The 16,841-nt window shown below is 44.6% G+C and overlaps 1 protein-coding gene across 1 annotated transcript in view; it reads right to left on the reverse strand.

Annotated features, from left to right (window-relative positions):
• Positions 1 to 16,841, reverse strand: part of unm_sa34860 (un-named sa34860) — a 76,267-nt gene that overhangs the window by 46,550 nt on the left and 12,876 nt on the right. The window contains exon 3 of the mRNA XM_088319903.1: positions 4,087 to 4,804. Within this exon, the coding sequence (XP_088176029.1) occupies positions 4,087 to 4,804 (718 nt within the window). The remainder of the gene's footprint in view (positions 1 to 4,086; positions 4,805 to 16,841) is intronic.

The following is a 16,841-nucleotide window of genomic DNA, read 5'->3' on the forward strand; positions in this document are numbered from 1 at the left end:
GTCTTTTATTAGCATATTTGCTATTGGAGTCATCCAAAAGTAATTGAAAGTAATCCAGTTAAAGTAACCCTACCCAACCCTGGATTCAGTGTATTACCCAAGGACACTTCAACATATTAGCCGGGAATCAAACCTGCGACCTCTTAATCCCAAGACCAGCGCTTTGTCTCTTCCCCTTTTCACTAACTCTCTGGAGACCCATTTTATGGTTGAAAAAAGGTAATAAAACCAACATAATTAAGGTAAAAGGAGATATGGTCCCTGTCAAACGCCCCGATTGAAATTAAATGATTACATACGATTCTATTTTTAAATGTACTCGAACAGACTTGAAAATAGATTTAAAAATATGATGCCATTAAAAAAATACGCTTCCTCATTTCACACAAAAACGGTAACTGCTTGATATTTCCTATTTTAATGTATTTATATACTTGTAAGTCACCTGCTTAATTACCAATTGAGCTATGATTTTGTTTCCCGTATTGCTTAGGTTGCAGCAGCGGAACACCAACACCTCCTTGGGGATTCATCAAACCAGCGTTTGATCCGGTTTTATTCACGTTAATCTCGAGACGCCAACGTTTGCTTTATTCCGATTTCGAAATCTTCGTTCGGTTTGGAAATTTCATAATTTCAGTTCGTTAGGGAGTTTGCATACTCAGCAGCCAATCAGAGGCCTGCATCGAAAAACTTCCTACTTCTGACGCATTTGCATATCATTTTCCAAAGTAGACGCAGAGAGAACACAAGAAAAATGCAGAAGTGGTTAGGAATCAAGCCAAAACCTCAGCCCTAAGAGAAAGATTCAAAAGAAGCGAACAAAATGTACGACGCTACAAATCGTAAACGTACATGAAAAGCATCGTGGAAAGAGGAGTTCACGTGGCTTGTAGCAGACTGTTGTATGTCACAGAGAAATCTAAATTGGATCTATGATATACTAGAGCCCCCGAGACCCTGGTGTGGATAAGCTGTGCAGCTAATGGGTGGATGGATGAATGGATGGATGGATATACCGGAGCATAGCCCCAAAACAGAACGGAAACAGGACCCGATTGCGTGATGTTTACCTCAAGTTTTATTAAGAAAGAGGAAGGGCTGTGCCCACGATCCGGTGTTCACTGGACGCGGGAAGCAAGTCGCTCTCGGATTCGGACTGGGATTCGAACACAGAAGTGGATCTTCCGTAGCGATCAATGGCGGTGTCAGGGACGGAAAAACTGGCTGATAGCCGGGACTAGTAGAGCAAGTCGTAGTCGGGGTCGGAAACGAGTCGTAAGCCAGAACGAGAGAGTAAACGTAGTCGGGTACAAAAAGAGGTCATAAGCCGAGACGGGAGAACAGACGTGGTCAGGAGCAAAACAGGTCATAGCCGGAGACGGACGGGAGCAAGAACGGGACAGATGGAAGTCAGGGTCGAAACGGGCTTGCTTAGTATACACTGAGGTTCGCAGACGGAGTGACAACAGGGGACAGACAGGACTGGGTTCAAATACTGACAGGGAACCAATCAGAATCGTCGGTTGGCGCCAAATAAGCGGGCACAGGTGACTCACATCGGTAATCATTAAACTTATTACGTCTAAAACATACTGGACCAGATTTAACCCAAAATCCAACGTCCAAAAGACGTCCAAATTGTGTCTAAAATGTATCAAACCAGATTTAGTCCACAATCTGATGTCAAAGGGACGTCCAAATGGGATCTAAGACATACCTAAGCCCCCACGCTTCTGGATAAGCAGTGGAGATAATGGATGGATGTACCAGAGCATAGCCCCAGTTCTGATGTCCAAAAAATGTCCTTATTTGTTGTAAAACAAACTGGACCAGATCCATCCAAAAGAAGTTCAGAGGAAGTTAAAACACGGTTCCCTAAGTTACAGATTTCGATTAAGCGAGAAGTTCTTCCCCGTAGCGATTTATTGCGGTTTTTATGGGAGCACGGCAGGACGGAAAGCAAAACCTGCTAAATGGTCCTTGACAAAAAGCGCCCCCGCGCCACCTCGCTCGGGGGACAATGAAACAACAAAGTGAAGCGGCTGGGGCGGGGGGAGGCAGTAGATTGGCTGTCTCGCCATCAGAAGGTCAGTGGAGGAGCCGCGCTCCACAACTCATGTTGCGTGTCCTTGAGCAAACAACCAACCCCAAATGACTAACCGCAGCTTGTCAAATGCGCCATTTGTTGGACCGTTTTTGCAAAAAACAAAAAAATGGCGGCTGATTACAACATTTTGGACCAATTTCTGACATCCTGGGAAATATATCTACTTAATCAGAAGATAGATAGATAGATAGATAGATAGATAGATAGATAGATAGATGTCTAGATAGATAGATAGATGTCTAGATAGATAGATAGATAGATAGATAGATAGATAGATAGATAGATAGATAGATAGATAGATAGATAGATAGATAGATAGATAGATAGATAGATAGATAGATAGATAGATAGATAGATAGATAGATAGATAAATGTTGAGATAGATAGATAGATAGATAAATGTCGAGATAGATGTCGAGATAGATAGATAGATAGATAGATAGATAGATAGAGATAGATGGATAGATAATAGATGTCTAGATAGATAGATGTCTAGATAGATAGATGTCTAGATAGATAGATAAATGTCGAGATAGATGTCTAGATAGATAGATAAATGTCTAGAGGTGTCGAGATAGATGTCTAGATAGATAAATGTCGAGATAGATAGATGTCTAGATAGATAGATAGACGTTTAGATAGATGTCTAGATAGATAGATAAATGGATAGATAGATGTGTAGATAGATAGATAGATAGATGTTTAGATAGATAGATAGATAGATGTTTAGATGTCTAGATAGATGTCTAGATAGATAGATAGCGAGCAACTAAAGCAAAGCTAGCAACTAAAGCGATGCTATTTGCTATTGCAGCTAGCAAAATTCCTATTCTTATGGATCTTTCATAGAAACTTCTGTACAATTAAAAAATTTAGTGCGGAAAGAACTTGAAAGAAAAATGTACAGAATAGCAAAGCTAAGCGCACGTCCGGGAGCAGTGCACACGGGAATGCCCGTTGAGGTTTCATGTTTTCTCGGCTTAGAGCTGAGGCGGCTGCACGAGAGCGGCAAAGTGCTTCAAAGCTCGAGGGAAAAAAACAAAAACAAGAAAAACGCTTATCGATGGAAAAACGCTCGGTTAAAAAAAGATGAAAAGCGGATATTCTAACCCATAACTTTAACCCTAACCCTCTGACCCAATCCCTGAACCTCAACCTTCTACCCAAACCCTTTAACCCTTAAATGTACAACACTAATTCTCTAACCCTAAGGCCTAACACTAACCCTCCAACCTAACCCTAACCCTAATTCAACCAAAGTAAACCCTCTAACCCTAACCCCAAACACTAATCCTCTAACCCTAACTTTAACCTCCTAAATCCAAACCTAACCTGTATAACCTTAATCCTATTCCCTGAGACCTCAAACGGTAATCCCTAACACTAAATATCTAGCTCCAACTGAAACCCCCTAACTCCAACCCTAACCCCCTAACCTTTATTTGCGTAACCTTAACCCTCTTACCCAAACCCTCGAACCCTAACCCCCGAAACCTATCCTGCATAACCTTAATCCTATTTCCTGAACCCTCAAACGGTAATCCCCAAAACTAATTCTCTAACTCTACCTGAAACCCCCTAACTTCAACCCTAACCCCCTAACCCTGATTTCTGTAACCTTAACCCTCTTACCCGAACACTCGAACCCTAACCCTAAAACCCCGAAACCTAACCCGTATAACCTTAATCCTATTCCCTGAACCCTCAAACGGTAATCTCAAACACTAACCCTCTAGCTCCAACTGAAACCCCCTAACTCCAACCCTAACCCCCTAACCCTTATTTGTGTAACCTTAACCCTCTAACCCTAACCCCAAACACTAATCCTCTAACCCTAACTTTAACCTCCTAACTCCAACCCTAACCCTCTAAACTTAGTTTGTGTTTCCCCAACCCTCTAACCCTTACTTCTCAGCTCCTTACGCTAACCCTAACCCTAACTCCTAACCCATACCCCTAACTAAAGCAGCACTCACCTTGACAGCTCCCGAGGATCTCCTCAAATCCCGGCTGGCAGACGCACTTGCCGATAGGGACCAGCCACTCCCCCTCGGTGCTGCAATGCATCCTGGGAGGCTCGTATAGAGGCAGTGAGTTGTTGACGCAGCGGCCCACCACCTCCACCAACTGCGAGGCCTCAGAACCCGGTATGGTGTCAGGGAACTCGGCCAGGCTCTTGACCAGGAACGGGCAGCGTTTGTAGAAAACCCGCACCGACACCAGAGCGATGCAGGCTCCCAAATCCTGAAAGGCCAGGAAAAAACCCTTACGGGTCAGGGGGCCCAGATCCCGGACTTCCGTATTGAGCTTCATGACCCGGTCCCCCAGGTCCAGCTCGGTGAAGCTCTCGTCGGCCGCGATGGTGTCGATTTTGATGTACTGGCTTTCCTTCAGGGCCCGGTCCTCCTCGTCGGTGATCCGGCTGGCGAAGTCCCCGGTTTCGGAGTCGTCGGGTTCCCCGGCATCCGTTTCGTAGTAGTACATGTTGAAGGTCTCCTTGCAGGTGCCCACACCGCCGGGCAGGCTGTTGCAGTCTCTCAGGGTGAACTTGAGCTCGATGTAGACTCGTTGGGCTCCTTCGGTCAGGATCCAGTTGGTGTGAAGCCAGTTGTTCTGGTTCTGCTCCATCACCCGACACACTTGGTAGGTGTGGATGGGGGCGTAGTCTTCGTCCACTTCACCGATTTCCTCCCACTGAAGAAAGGAGAAAAAAAAAAACCTGAGTCTGGCTCAAAGGACCAAGTCTGTTATTTAGCAGGGACCATTTCCGGAAGCTAGCGTTCAAAAGCAGTGATAACAATTCAAATATCAACCAAATAACAATTACTATAAAGTCAATAATAATTATCATGTTAACTGCTAGGACATATTGTGTCCCATTTTGGGTCTGATGTAGTTTATCATAGAGATACGATCAAACAAAAAAATTGATTAATAACAAGACTATTTTAAGTATAGACTGCACAAAACAATCCCCTTTTTAACGCTTAGGACAATTTGTGTCCCGTTTTGGGCTTTTGATGTTTCTGATGTCATTTTTCAAAGATAAAAATTAAAATAAACCACTAAGGATGGACATTTTACCCAAAATGGATTAGAGTGTCACGGTTGCCATGGTGCCCAATGGGCCCCGCCCGTATGGCGCCAGCTGCGGCTCATTGACAGATTACTTTTCCGTCTTTTTAAGTTCGAACCGTCAACGAACCTCTGCCCGGCAAGACGTGAGTTCTGACTCGGTCCTGTTTCCCTGTTGGTATTTCCTGTCCGGTATTGTTCCCGTTTATTTTGTCCTGTTAATTATCAGTTTCTAGTTTCGTTCCGTCTATTTTTGTCCCGTTTATTATTCTCTCCAGTTTTCGCTCCCGTCTTGTTTGTCCTGTTTATTTCGATATCCTGTTTCATTATCAATCTTGTCTGTCCCGTCCTGTCCGGTATCGACCCCATCCGTCCGATATCTGCTCCGGCAATTGGAATCGATCTCATCGGTGTCTGGTTTCCTGTCTTTCCACGCCAGACCGCTGCCTATCGTGCATGACTCCCCATTTACCGTAAAATCACCCGCTCCTTTGGCGCCAACTGCCTCGGACTCTGATTGGCTCCCTGTCGCTATTTAAACCCACTCCTATCTGTCCCCTTTTGTCAGTCCGTCTGCGAACCTCAGTTAACACTAGGCAAGTCTTTTTCGACCCTGACTCCCACCTGCTTTTTTGCTCCCGTCTGTCCCCCGGCTTCGACCCGTTCTTTGATCCTGACCACGTCTACTCTCCTTTCCTGGCTTCCGACTCGCTTCCGACCCCGACCACCTTTCTGCTCTCCTGACCCTCTACTGACCCGCTTTCCCGTTCCCGACACCGCCATCGCTCGCCACAGAACATCCACTTCCGCGTTCAGAGCGACCTGCTTCCCGCGCCTAGCAATCACCCGATCTCGGGCGCAACCCTTTCTCTTTCTTCCAATAAAACTTGTAAGAAACGCAACGCAAGCGGGTCATGTTTCCGTTCTTGTCCTGACAGCCAATCAGAGTAACCGTGCACAATTGCACAATAGTCAATCGTTTCAATTCCATTCGGCCCAAGCTAGTATTTGTTTTCCATTGAGGGTATTGTCTGGTGTTGGAGAAAATAAATTATTCTTGCTAGCTAGTCTGTTTACAAAAGAGAACAATCTGGAGCGCATTCTATTAGCTGCTACACACAAAAAGGCACAAAATGCACACTCAATTTGGCAGCGGCGGCAGTCTACCACGGCTAAATAAGATGTTAAGGAGGGCTCTCTCTTTTATTCCAGATGCTTTGTTTCACTCGTTTTATTCTGCTCCTCCTCCGTCATATCGTCTCTTGCATCTAGAGTCCGTACTCCCGTCCTTGTTGCCATCTGCTCGGCTTTTTATCTCGGCATCAGTCATATTCTTCTTTTTTTGCTCGCCGCCAAATCTGTGGCACTGCTTGGAATATTTGTTTTTCGGAGTCATTTTTCCAGTTTTTTTCAACCATTTAGATTCTGTTTTTTTTTAATCGTATTTATTAATTTTGATTTTTTCCTGGGTGTTTTTGTTTACCTTTATCGACTAGAACGGTTGGAAAAATGGATTGGTCTCTCAGGAACCGTCCTCTTATGGTTCAGATCCTACCTTTTAGATAGGACGTACTCTGTTAAGTATGGTGAAATGACATGTGAGCCCTTTAGAGTTACCTGTGGTGTTCCGCAGGGTTCTGTATTTGGCCCACTTCTTTTCAGCAATAACATGCTTCCATGAGTGGATATTATTCGCAAGTTTAATATCAGTTTTCATTGGTACACAGACAACACTCAACTATATCTTGCGATGGAGGAAATTTGGAGGCCTGCCTCACTGAGATAAAAGAATGGATGTCACTCAACTTCTTGACTTGACTGGATTACCCACCCAAGCTTTCCAGGATAATTTTCCTGCTGTGGTTTTTGAGTTTTTCAGATCAGCGGATATTGTAACATTAATCTGTGCAGCTCTTTGAGACTTTATGTTATTAAAGCCCCAGCCTTCATGTAAGTTTTAGATCAGGGGATGGTGTCATAATAGTCTGTAGTTTGCAATTATCTTTGGTCTGTGCAGCCCTTTAAGACTATCCCTTCTCAATGTTTCTTTATTTTCCTCATGTTGAGGTTTTTGAGTTTTTCCTTGCCCTCATGTGGGTTTTAAATCAGGGGATGGTGTCATAATAGTCTGTGGTTTGCAATAATATTTGGTCTGCGCAGCCCTTTGAGACTATCCCTTCTCAATGTTTCTTCATTTTCCTCATGTTGAGGTTTTTGAGTTTTTCCTTGCCCTCATGTAGGTTTTAGATCAGGGGAGGATGTCATAATAGTCTGTGGTTTGCAATAATCTGTGGTCTGCGCAGCCCTTTGAGACTCTTTGTGATTGAGAGCGTCACAAATAAACATGACTTGACTTGACTTTCTTCATGCTAAGGTTTTTGAGTTTTCCCTTGCCCTCATGTCAGTTTTAGTTAAGGGGATGGTGTCATAATAGTCTTTGGTTTGCAATAATCTGTGGTCTGTGCCGCCCTTTGAGACTCCTTGTGATTAAGGGCGTCACACATAAACATGACTTGACTTGACTGAGGTTTTTGAGTTTTTCCTTGCCATCATTTAGGTTTTAGATCTGGGGATGGTGTCATAATAGTCTGTAGTTTGCAATAGTCTGTGGTCTGTGCAGCCCTTTGAGACTCACTGTGTTTAAGGGCCAAACAAATAAACATGACTTGACTCCTCCTGAGGTTTTTGAGTTTTTCCTTGCCCTGATGTAGGTTTTAGATCAGGGAATGGTGTCATAATAGTCTTTGAGACTCTTTGTGATTAAGGGCGTCACAAATAAACATGACTTGACTATGGGGTGGCTTGCCTGAAAAATTCTGGCCAGATCTCAAAGCAAGGACTCTTAAATCGATCCTATAGACTCCCACCCCCACCCCTCGTTTTTGTCAGAGAGTGACGGCAGATTAGCCGATTTGCAGCTCGCGTGCCATTTCGTCCAGGCTTTTATCTACACCATCTTCGAACAAAAAAAAAATAAAAAAAACTTGCACTGTGAAAAGGTGGCTTGTCACAACAAGGATTATTTTCCCATCAGCCGTCTACGCCATCCGGGGCCCATTCGGAGACGTGGACAAAAGCCGAGTGACGGAAACAAAATCGAAGCGGGAAAGTCACGTGATCGCCAGCTGGCAGAGGATCCGAGACGTGCAAACAAACTCTCCAGACGGCAAGCTAGCCGTTCAGTCTTTCCTCACTTCGGAAATCTGACGGGCTCGAGATCGTGGTCGGAATATGAACCGACTTGTCGGGGACGGATGGATGATTTTGGAGTCGGAGTTTTGCGCACACAAAAAATAACAAGGAAATAAATGCACTTGGACTGCAAAGTTAGAGCTATAGACATTTCTTCTGCCCAGAGAATTGTTAAGAAAACTGGGGGGGAAATAAATCCCCAAACTGAAAAAAATTAGATGGAAATTTCTAAAAAACTGAAAAAAAAAAATGGAGATACAGGCAGCACGGCGGTGCAGTGGTTAGCGCTTGTGCAGCACAGTTCATGTCATGGGAACCTGTCGTGGGTTCAAATCCAGCTCCAGACTTCCTGTGCAGAGTTTGTATGTTCTCCCCGTGCTTGCGTGGGTTTCCGGAGTGCCCGGTTTCCTCCCACGTTCCAAAAACATACATCTCAGGTGAATTGGCCGGTCCAAATTGTCCCTAGGTGTGAATGAGCGAATGACTTGTCTGTCCCTGTGTGCCCTGCGATTGGCTGGCAACCAGTTCAGGGTGTCCCCTGCCCACTGCCCGAAGATGGCTTTGGAAATGTGCATTTCTCAGAATTCAATGCAATGAAAATAACTTTTTCATCTCATCTCATCTCATTAGCTGCACCGCTTATCCTCAGTAGGGTCGCGGGGATGCTGGAGCCCATCCCAGCAATCATCGGGCAGTGGGCAGGGGACACCCTGAACTGGTTGCCAGCCAATCGCAGGGCACACGGGGACAGACAACTCACTCGCTCATTCACACCTAGGGACAATTTGGACCGGCCAATTCACCTGAAATGCATGTTTTTGGAACGTGGGAGGAAACCGGGCACTCCGGAAACCCACGCAAGCACGGGGAGAACATACAAACTCCGCACAGGAAGTCTGGAGCTGGATTTGAACCCACGCAGGAGGTTCCCAAGACATGAACTGTGCCGCTAACCACTGCGCCGCCGTGCTAACTTGTTTTTATATTCCTAAATATAAAAACAGTCTTTCTCACACACACACACACATAAAGTCACGTTTCAAACATCAGTCTAATTATATCTTTTATATGTTTATCAATCTTATATTCTTTTATTTTGAAGTCGCGCTCATGTGTGTTTCCTTTTCCTGTTTGTGTCAATAAAACCACGCCTGACCGGAAGTCCCCTGTTCTGTCGGAGGACGCTTTTGGCAACATGCCATCCCGACAGGGCTGGCTCATCCTCGAGGGTGATGTTATAACCTAATATCTGCTTTTACTTGGGTAATATAGCTTATCATTGAAATAATAATAATAACTAGACAATTCCCGCGGCAATTGTAAGAGTTGTGATTGATCTGGAAGATGATCCCGGCATGTATATATAACCCAGGTTGTTAGCATTATTAGTTAGCATAAAGTTTTTAACTCAGAGAGATGTTTCTGTCATTTTTTACTTGGTTCTGTGGGGGGACTGCGCCCCCCACACCCCCCGGTACTGGCAAGTTCAATTGAGATGGGCCCACAACCGTTAGCAACAAGGGTATGGCTTGGGGAGGTCTAAAAAAATCACATTTATGGTAATAACATAGTAATAACACTGTTATTACACTTTATAAACATTGAAAATGTACTTGTTCAAAAGGAATGAGCCATTCGAAATGCATTGAGCCCATTCAATTTGCTGAGTCGTTAGCATGTTCGCATTAGAATAATTTTTCAGCATAAAGCAGTTAACATTTAACTGTTAGCATCACTTTTTAGCATGTACCCGTTAGCATAACTCATTAACATGAGGTCATTAGCATAATATGTATATATGAAGTCGTTAAAATATTGCCATTACCAACATTTTTTAGCATGAAGAAGCTAGCATTTTACGTTAGCATTACTTTTTAGCATGTACCCATTAGCATATCTTATTAACATGAGTTAGCACAACTACATTGCCCTGTGCTTACAGCACTCGGCAAGCAGTTAAGAAAGTCCGAAGTGAGCAACGCAAGAAACCGTCCTGTTTCACCCAACGGGGAAGCAAGAAAGTCCTGCTTATCCAGGGAATGTGTATTTGACCATGTCAAGACCAGAACGGAGACAGGAACCACTTGCGTTACGTTTCTCTCAGTTTTATTGGAAGAAAGGAACTGCACACACGATCTTGTGGTCGCTGGTCGGGGGGAACAGGTCGCTCTGAACGCAGAAGTGGCACTTCCCTGGCGAGCTATGGCGGTGTCTCGAGCGGAAAAAAACAGGCCAGTAGCCGGGACAGGAGAACAAAAACGTGGTCTGGATCAGCAACGCGTCGAAAGCCAGGAGAGGAGAGTAGACGTGGTCAAGATCAAAAACAGGTCGAAGCCGAGAAACAGACGGAAGCAAAAACAGGTGGGAGTCAGGGTGGGAGTCAGGTTCGCAAACGGACTGACAACAGGGGACAGACAGGGGTGGGTTTAAATAGTGACAGGAGTGAGTCAGAAGTGAGTCAGGGTCGAAAAGCTTGCCTACAGCAAACTGAGGTTCGCAGACGGACTGACAACAGGTGACAAATAGATGAGGGTTTAAATAATGACAGGGAGCCAATCGGAGTCCGAGGCAGTTGTGGTGATTCCAATCTGTAATCATGACAGCTGGAACACCTCCCAAATATTCTCAAGCAGTGAGCAGGGGACACCCTCAATTGCTTGGATTTCGGATGGGCTAATTAACCTGACATGCACGTTTTTTAAATGTGGAAACGGGGAGAACATGCAAACTCTGCACAGAAAGCTGGTCGCTGGATTTGAACCCATGTCCTCAGAACTTTGCCGCGGACGCGCTAACCACTCAACAACGGTGCCGCCCTACCCAATACATTTGTTTCCCTGAAGTGCGTCCCGGAATGTACATGGGGCACAGATGGACAGTAGGGACAAAGTTGGCTTTAAAAAACAGTTTTTATCAGTAGTACTTTGTTTACTATCTATCTAGTTGTCAGGACCAGAACGGAAACAGGACCCAATTGTGTAACTTCTCTCACACAAGCTTTTTATTTTACGGAAAATGGGGCAGTCGTCCACGTCAGGCAGCAGTCTGGCATGAAATGATAGGAAGCCAGAGGCCGACGAGATCAATAACAATTGCCCGAGTAGATATCGGACCGATGGGGTCAATACTGGACAGGACGGGACAGACAGGATTGATAATGAAACAGGATATCGAAAATAAACAGGACAAACTAGACGGGAACAAAACTGGAGAGAATAATAAACAGGACAAAAATAGACGGGAACAAAACTGGAAACCGATATTAAACAGAACAAAAATAAACGGGAACAATACCGGACATGGAATACCCTGCAATTGGCCAACAAAGATGTGTCAATCATCAGTCAAATCGATCGCTATTGGTTGAAGTTATTCGGAGCCTCGGATTGGCAAGAGGGCCAAGACAAACCCTGCAATTGGCCAAAAAAGATGTGTCAATCATCCGTTAAATCGATCGCTATTGGCTGAAGTTATTCGGAGCCTCGGATAGGCTAGAGGGCCGAAACAAACCCTGCAATTGGCCGAAAAAGATGACTGTGAATAGCAAGCTTGCTAAACTACGCCATAAAGAAACATGTTTCATTAGTCTGTATTTGTAAATATTTTACTCTCCTGGATTAACTACACTCACGGTTGTAAGAAGACCATGGTTACGTAACATTATTGAACGTGATGGCTGCAAGGGAACTTAGGTGAGCTATGCGGCTTTATATTTTCCCGGTATCTTGTTTTAGAACGATCTTGATGTTGCTGTGATGACTTGAGTGAATTCAACTCAATTCCAAGTGTTAATTGTCATATGCACAGTAAAGTTGCGAGCGAAAAAGAAAATAGAAACTAAGGAATGGTTGGCATTTCTCGAATCCCAAGACTTTAACCTTCCGAATGATATTTGAAACGATGCATTTGAGTGACATCGTACGGACACCGCATCCGCACGTGTCTACGACACGTATTTGCTTCTTTGCAAGCTTTGGGAATGTTAAGGGGGTAAGAAGTTGGACTGAACCATCTGACTGTTTTGTCGACGTTCCCATTGTAGCGCCTTATCATCCGGTGCGTCTTATGTATGTCAAATATAGGACCAGAAACTATTTTTTCAGGGTGTGCCCTATAACCCGGTGCGCCCTATAGTGCGGAAAATACGGTAATCAGTCGGAAGAAGTCGGGGAGGCGTGGACGGCACAAGGTTGCGTACAGCGTCGGAGGAAAGGATGATTAATAGCGGCCATTAAGCTATAACAGCAGATCATAGTCCGTTCCCCGGGTTCCCATCAGGCCGACGTGATAAAGCGTCCGTATTAGCCACGGGAGAGCGCTAGCCATGCGGATAATAGCCACGTTTTGGGAAGACTTCCGACGGACGCTACCAAAGTGGCGAGCTGAGCGCTAATTCCCTTTTTGGCAGACGGGAACGCCCCCGCGTCCCCGACACACTTTTTGTGAAATGAGGCGGAAGGGATGAGGATTACTCTGCCATCCGTAATGAGCCACCGCAAGCTAAGCCCCTTGCCTCGCTCTCGACACATTTTCACGCTTCGTACGCTTTTTACCTGCCGGGAATGTGCAACGTGTCCCCTTTTGGATCGGGGGTTTCGAACATGCTACTCGCAGGCAATGTTCCCTGTAATTTTCCTTACGGGTCTGAGCGTTCACTCAAAGTCGGTGAGCGACGCTTGAAACAACAGTGGGCAACGGCAATCCCAAGTGTGGCAACTAAGTCATTATCAAACATGTCCAAAACTTGACATTTTGCTGAGTTTTCGGCAATGCAAAATGATTTTTCTCTTTTGAATGAATTGACTCATGTACGATTGCCTACAAACGTCGTTTGTTCTTACAATTCTTTCACAAGATTTCCATTTCTTTTTATTTCCTGACATATTTTGTCGCATACTTTTATGAAATGAAATGAAATGCATTTCTATAGCGCTTTTCAAGTCAATGACTTCCCAAAGCGCTTTACAGTGTGCTTCACATTTCCCAATAGCGGCCTTATTGGGGGTATTAGGGGTTCAGTGTCTTATCCAAGGACACTTTGACATGTAACACGGACAAGCCGGGATTCGAACTGGGATCCCTTGATCCCAAGACGAGCGCTCTACCTCCTGAGCTACAGCCGCCCCATTAACATTATGGGGGATTATTGAGTCGGTTGCAAGATACAGAACTATACTTAATCACATTTATGAGTGAGTGGAAGTACAATGTTGGCAACAAGATTCACTTGATACAATTGGAAATTATTTGAATGCAACACAAACTTTTTCTTCTTTTTTCCGTGTTTTTTTTAAATTCCTTTAAAAAAAAACTCTTTGTGTTTATTCTTTCCGAGCTGTTACTTTTTTCTTTTTGTTCTCTGTTTACTTTTTCCCTACATTTCTTTCTTTTCTTTTTTTCTGGCTTTTTTCTAAATGTTTCCTTCTTTTTTCTCTTCCTTTTGTTTCTTTTTTTCTCAGCTTTTCACTCCTTTTTCATTTTGGTATTTTTTTCTTTTTTGTTCTATTCCCCCCTTCCTTTAAGTCATTTTGTGCATCATTTTACATCATATTTGGTCATGTTGGGATGAAAGAAAAAACAACCCGAAAGAGCCGGTTCCTTTTAGTGAGCCGAGCCGAAGAAGCCGGTTCTCGACAAACTCTACTAACTTTACTCAACTTCGTTCCACTTCCACTCGACTTCAAAATACCGCATTTGGGACACAACATCAGGGGAACCCGTGTATTTTCACCTTCATGCACTCTAACTTTGACTTAAGTTGCTTCTTAATTAGTCATTTTGAGCCCTCATTTTTGTGTGCTGGCTAGATTTTCTTGTGCGCTGAGAATGTGCGAGCAGTGCGCAATTGCGCTCGTGCGCAGCTTAGAGGGAACACTGCTCGCAGGACATTTTGCAATAATGGTCCAATATTAATGACAATATATGTATACAAACAAGCATAATGGCCTGGTGGTGAGGTGGTTGGGGGCTGTGGTTTGTTGAAAAAAACGCCAGGGAGCCACTAAGGGGTGCCAAAGAGCAGTATGACCGCATGCAGCTCCAGAGCCGCTTGTACACAAAACCAGATGTTTTGTATATATTAAGGGTGCCTTGACACAAAACCTAGCAACGGACATTCCCAGAGGACTAAAGTAATACTGTGTGAATTTTTACGAAAATTGGTTCAGCCGTTTCGGAGCCTATAAGTCACGTACGAACACACAGACGCACACAAATCGGGATGTAGTCACACAGATGGACAGTGGGGACAAAGTTGGCATTAAAAACAGTTTTTATTCGTAGTACTTTATTTACTATCTATTTAATTGTCAGGACCAGAACGGAAATAGGACCCAAACACGTGACGTTTTTATAAAAGCCTTTGATTTTACGGGAAATGGGGAGTCATGCACGTTGGGCAGCAGTCTGGCATGAAATGATGGGAAGCCAGAGGCGGACGAGATCAATACCAATTGCCCGAGTTGATATCGGACAGATGGGGTCGATACCGGACAGGACGGGACAGACAGGATTGATAATAAAACAGGATATCGAAAATAAACAGGACAAACTAGACGGGAACAAAACTGGAGAGAATGATAAACAGGACCAAAATAGACAGGAACGAAACTGGAAACCGATATTAAACAGAACAAAAATAAACGGGAACAATACCGGACAGGGAATACCAACAGGAAACAGGACCGAGTCAAAACCCACGTCTTGCGGGGCAGACATTCGTTGACGGACTGACAAAGAAAGAATGAGAGCACTGAGCTTAAATAGACGGAAAGCCAATCTGTCAATGAGCCGCAGCTGGGGCCACACAGGCGGGGCCAATTGGGCGCCATGGCAACCGTGACAAAATTACCTTTCTGACACCTGGTTTCGGCACTCAAATTAATTTCGGATACAAACAATAAACCTGCTAACCACAAGAGGGTGTTCCATGACCACTCTAGATGTTTCTCAAAGGCAGAACAGTTAGCATATGCAGCATCATGTAATTGTGACATGCATTTCCAATATTATCCACTGCATATTAGACACACCGTATTTATTATAAGTCACACTTTCACATAACATTTTTTTTGGGTGTGCTTTAAAGTCCGTAAAATACGGTAAATACTTATTCATAATGTTATTTAGTCGTATATATGCATAATTAACATAATTAGTACTCTCTATAATATACTATTTCATACAAGTTCTAGTCCAGTGCACCCTATATATAGAAAACGAATGGCAAAATGACGATTTTTAAAGGCGCTCTATAATCCAGTGCGCCTCATAGTCTTGAAAATACGGTAAAATGACATCTCCACCGTCCGACAACAATGGCAGTCTCGAGGGAGGCATGATGGGAAAAAAAACAAATGGCTTCTGTCAGCACCTGAATATTTATAAGCGGTGGACTTTGGCATGGGGGAGAGAATCGATGGGGATTAAATGGAGCTTTGTCAGATTAGATTTTGGAGCATCGCAGGTTTTGTTCGGCCCTACTGGGATTTAACACCTCGGCGTGTTTGGGGTTACAAACACTTTATTTGTCCTTTATTCATGAATTCATTCATCTGTGATTTATAACAAGGTGGGCTTGTGAACTTGAATGTGTCGTGATCACCGATTTGGATCACCTGTGCCCGCTCATTTGATTGGCTCCCTGTCCTTATTCAAACCCACTCCTATCTGTCCCCTGTTGTCAGTCCGTCTGCGAACCTCTGTAGGTACAAGGCAAGCCTTTTTGACCCTGACTCCCGCCTGTCCTGTTTTTGCACCTGTTTTTCCACTTGTCCGTTCCTGTTCTTCCCGTTTGTCTCCGTCTACGACCTGTTTTCGATCCCGTCCATGTCTGCTCTCCTGTCCCGGCTTACGACCCGATTTGATCCCGACCACGTCTGCTCTCCCGTCCCGGCTTAGGACCTGTTTGTGATCCCGACCGCGTCTTTGTTCTCCTGTCCCAGTTTACGACCCGTTTTGATCCCGACCACGTCTTTGCTCTCCTGTCCCGGCTATCGACCTGTTTTGATACCAACCACGTCTGCTCTCCCGTCCCGGCTTAAGACCCATTTGTGATCCTAACCACCTCTTTGCTCTCCTGTCCTGGCTATCGACCTGTTTTGATCCCAACCACGTCTGCTCTCCCGTCCCGGCTTAAGACCTAATTGTGATCCTAACCACCTCTTTGCTCTCCTGTCCCGGCTATCGACCTGTTTTGATCCTAACCACGTCTGCTCTCCCGTCCCGGCTTAAGACCTATTTGTGATCCTAACCACCTCTTTGCTCTCCTGTCCCGGCTATCGACCTGTTTTGAGCCCAACCACGTCTGCTCTCCCGTCCCGGCTTATGACCTGTTTGTGATCCCGACCACGTTTTTGCTCTCCTGTCCCGGCTATCGACCTGTGTTTACATCCCTGACACTGCCATCCCCCACTACGGAAGATCCACTTCCGTATTCGGCTCACAATCCGATTGCTGCCCTTCC

This window comes from Urocampus carinirostris, chromosome 16 (assembly GCF_059441175.1).
Source record: "Urocampus carinirostris isolate Australia breed hairy pipefish chromosome 16, RoL_Ucar_1.0, whole genome shotgun sequence".
Classification (NCBI taxonomy): domain Eukaryota; kingdom Metazoa; phylum Chordata; class Actinopteri; order Syngnathiformes; family Syngnathidae; genus Urocampus; species Urocampus carinirostris.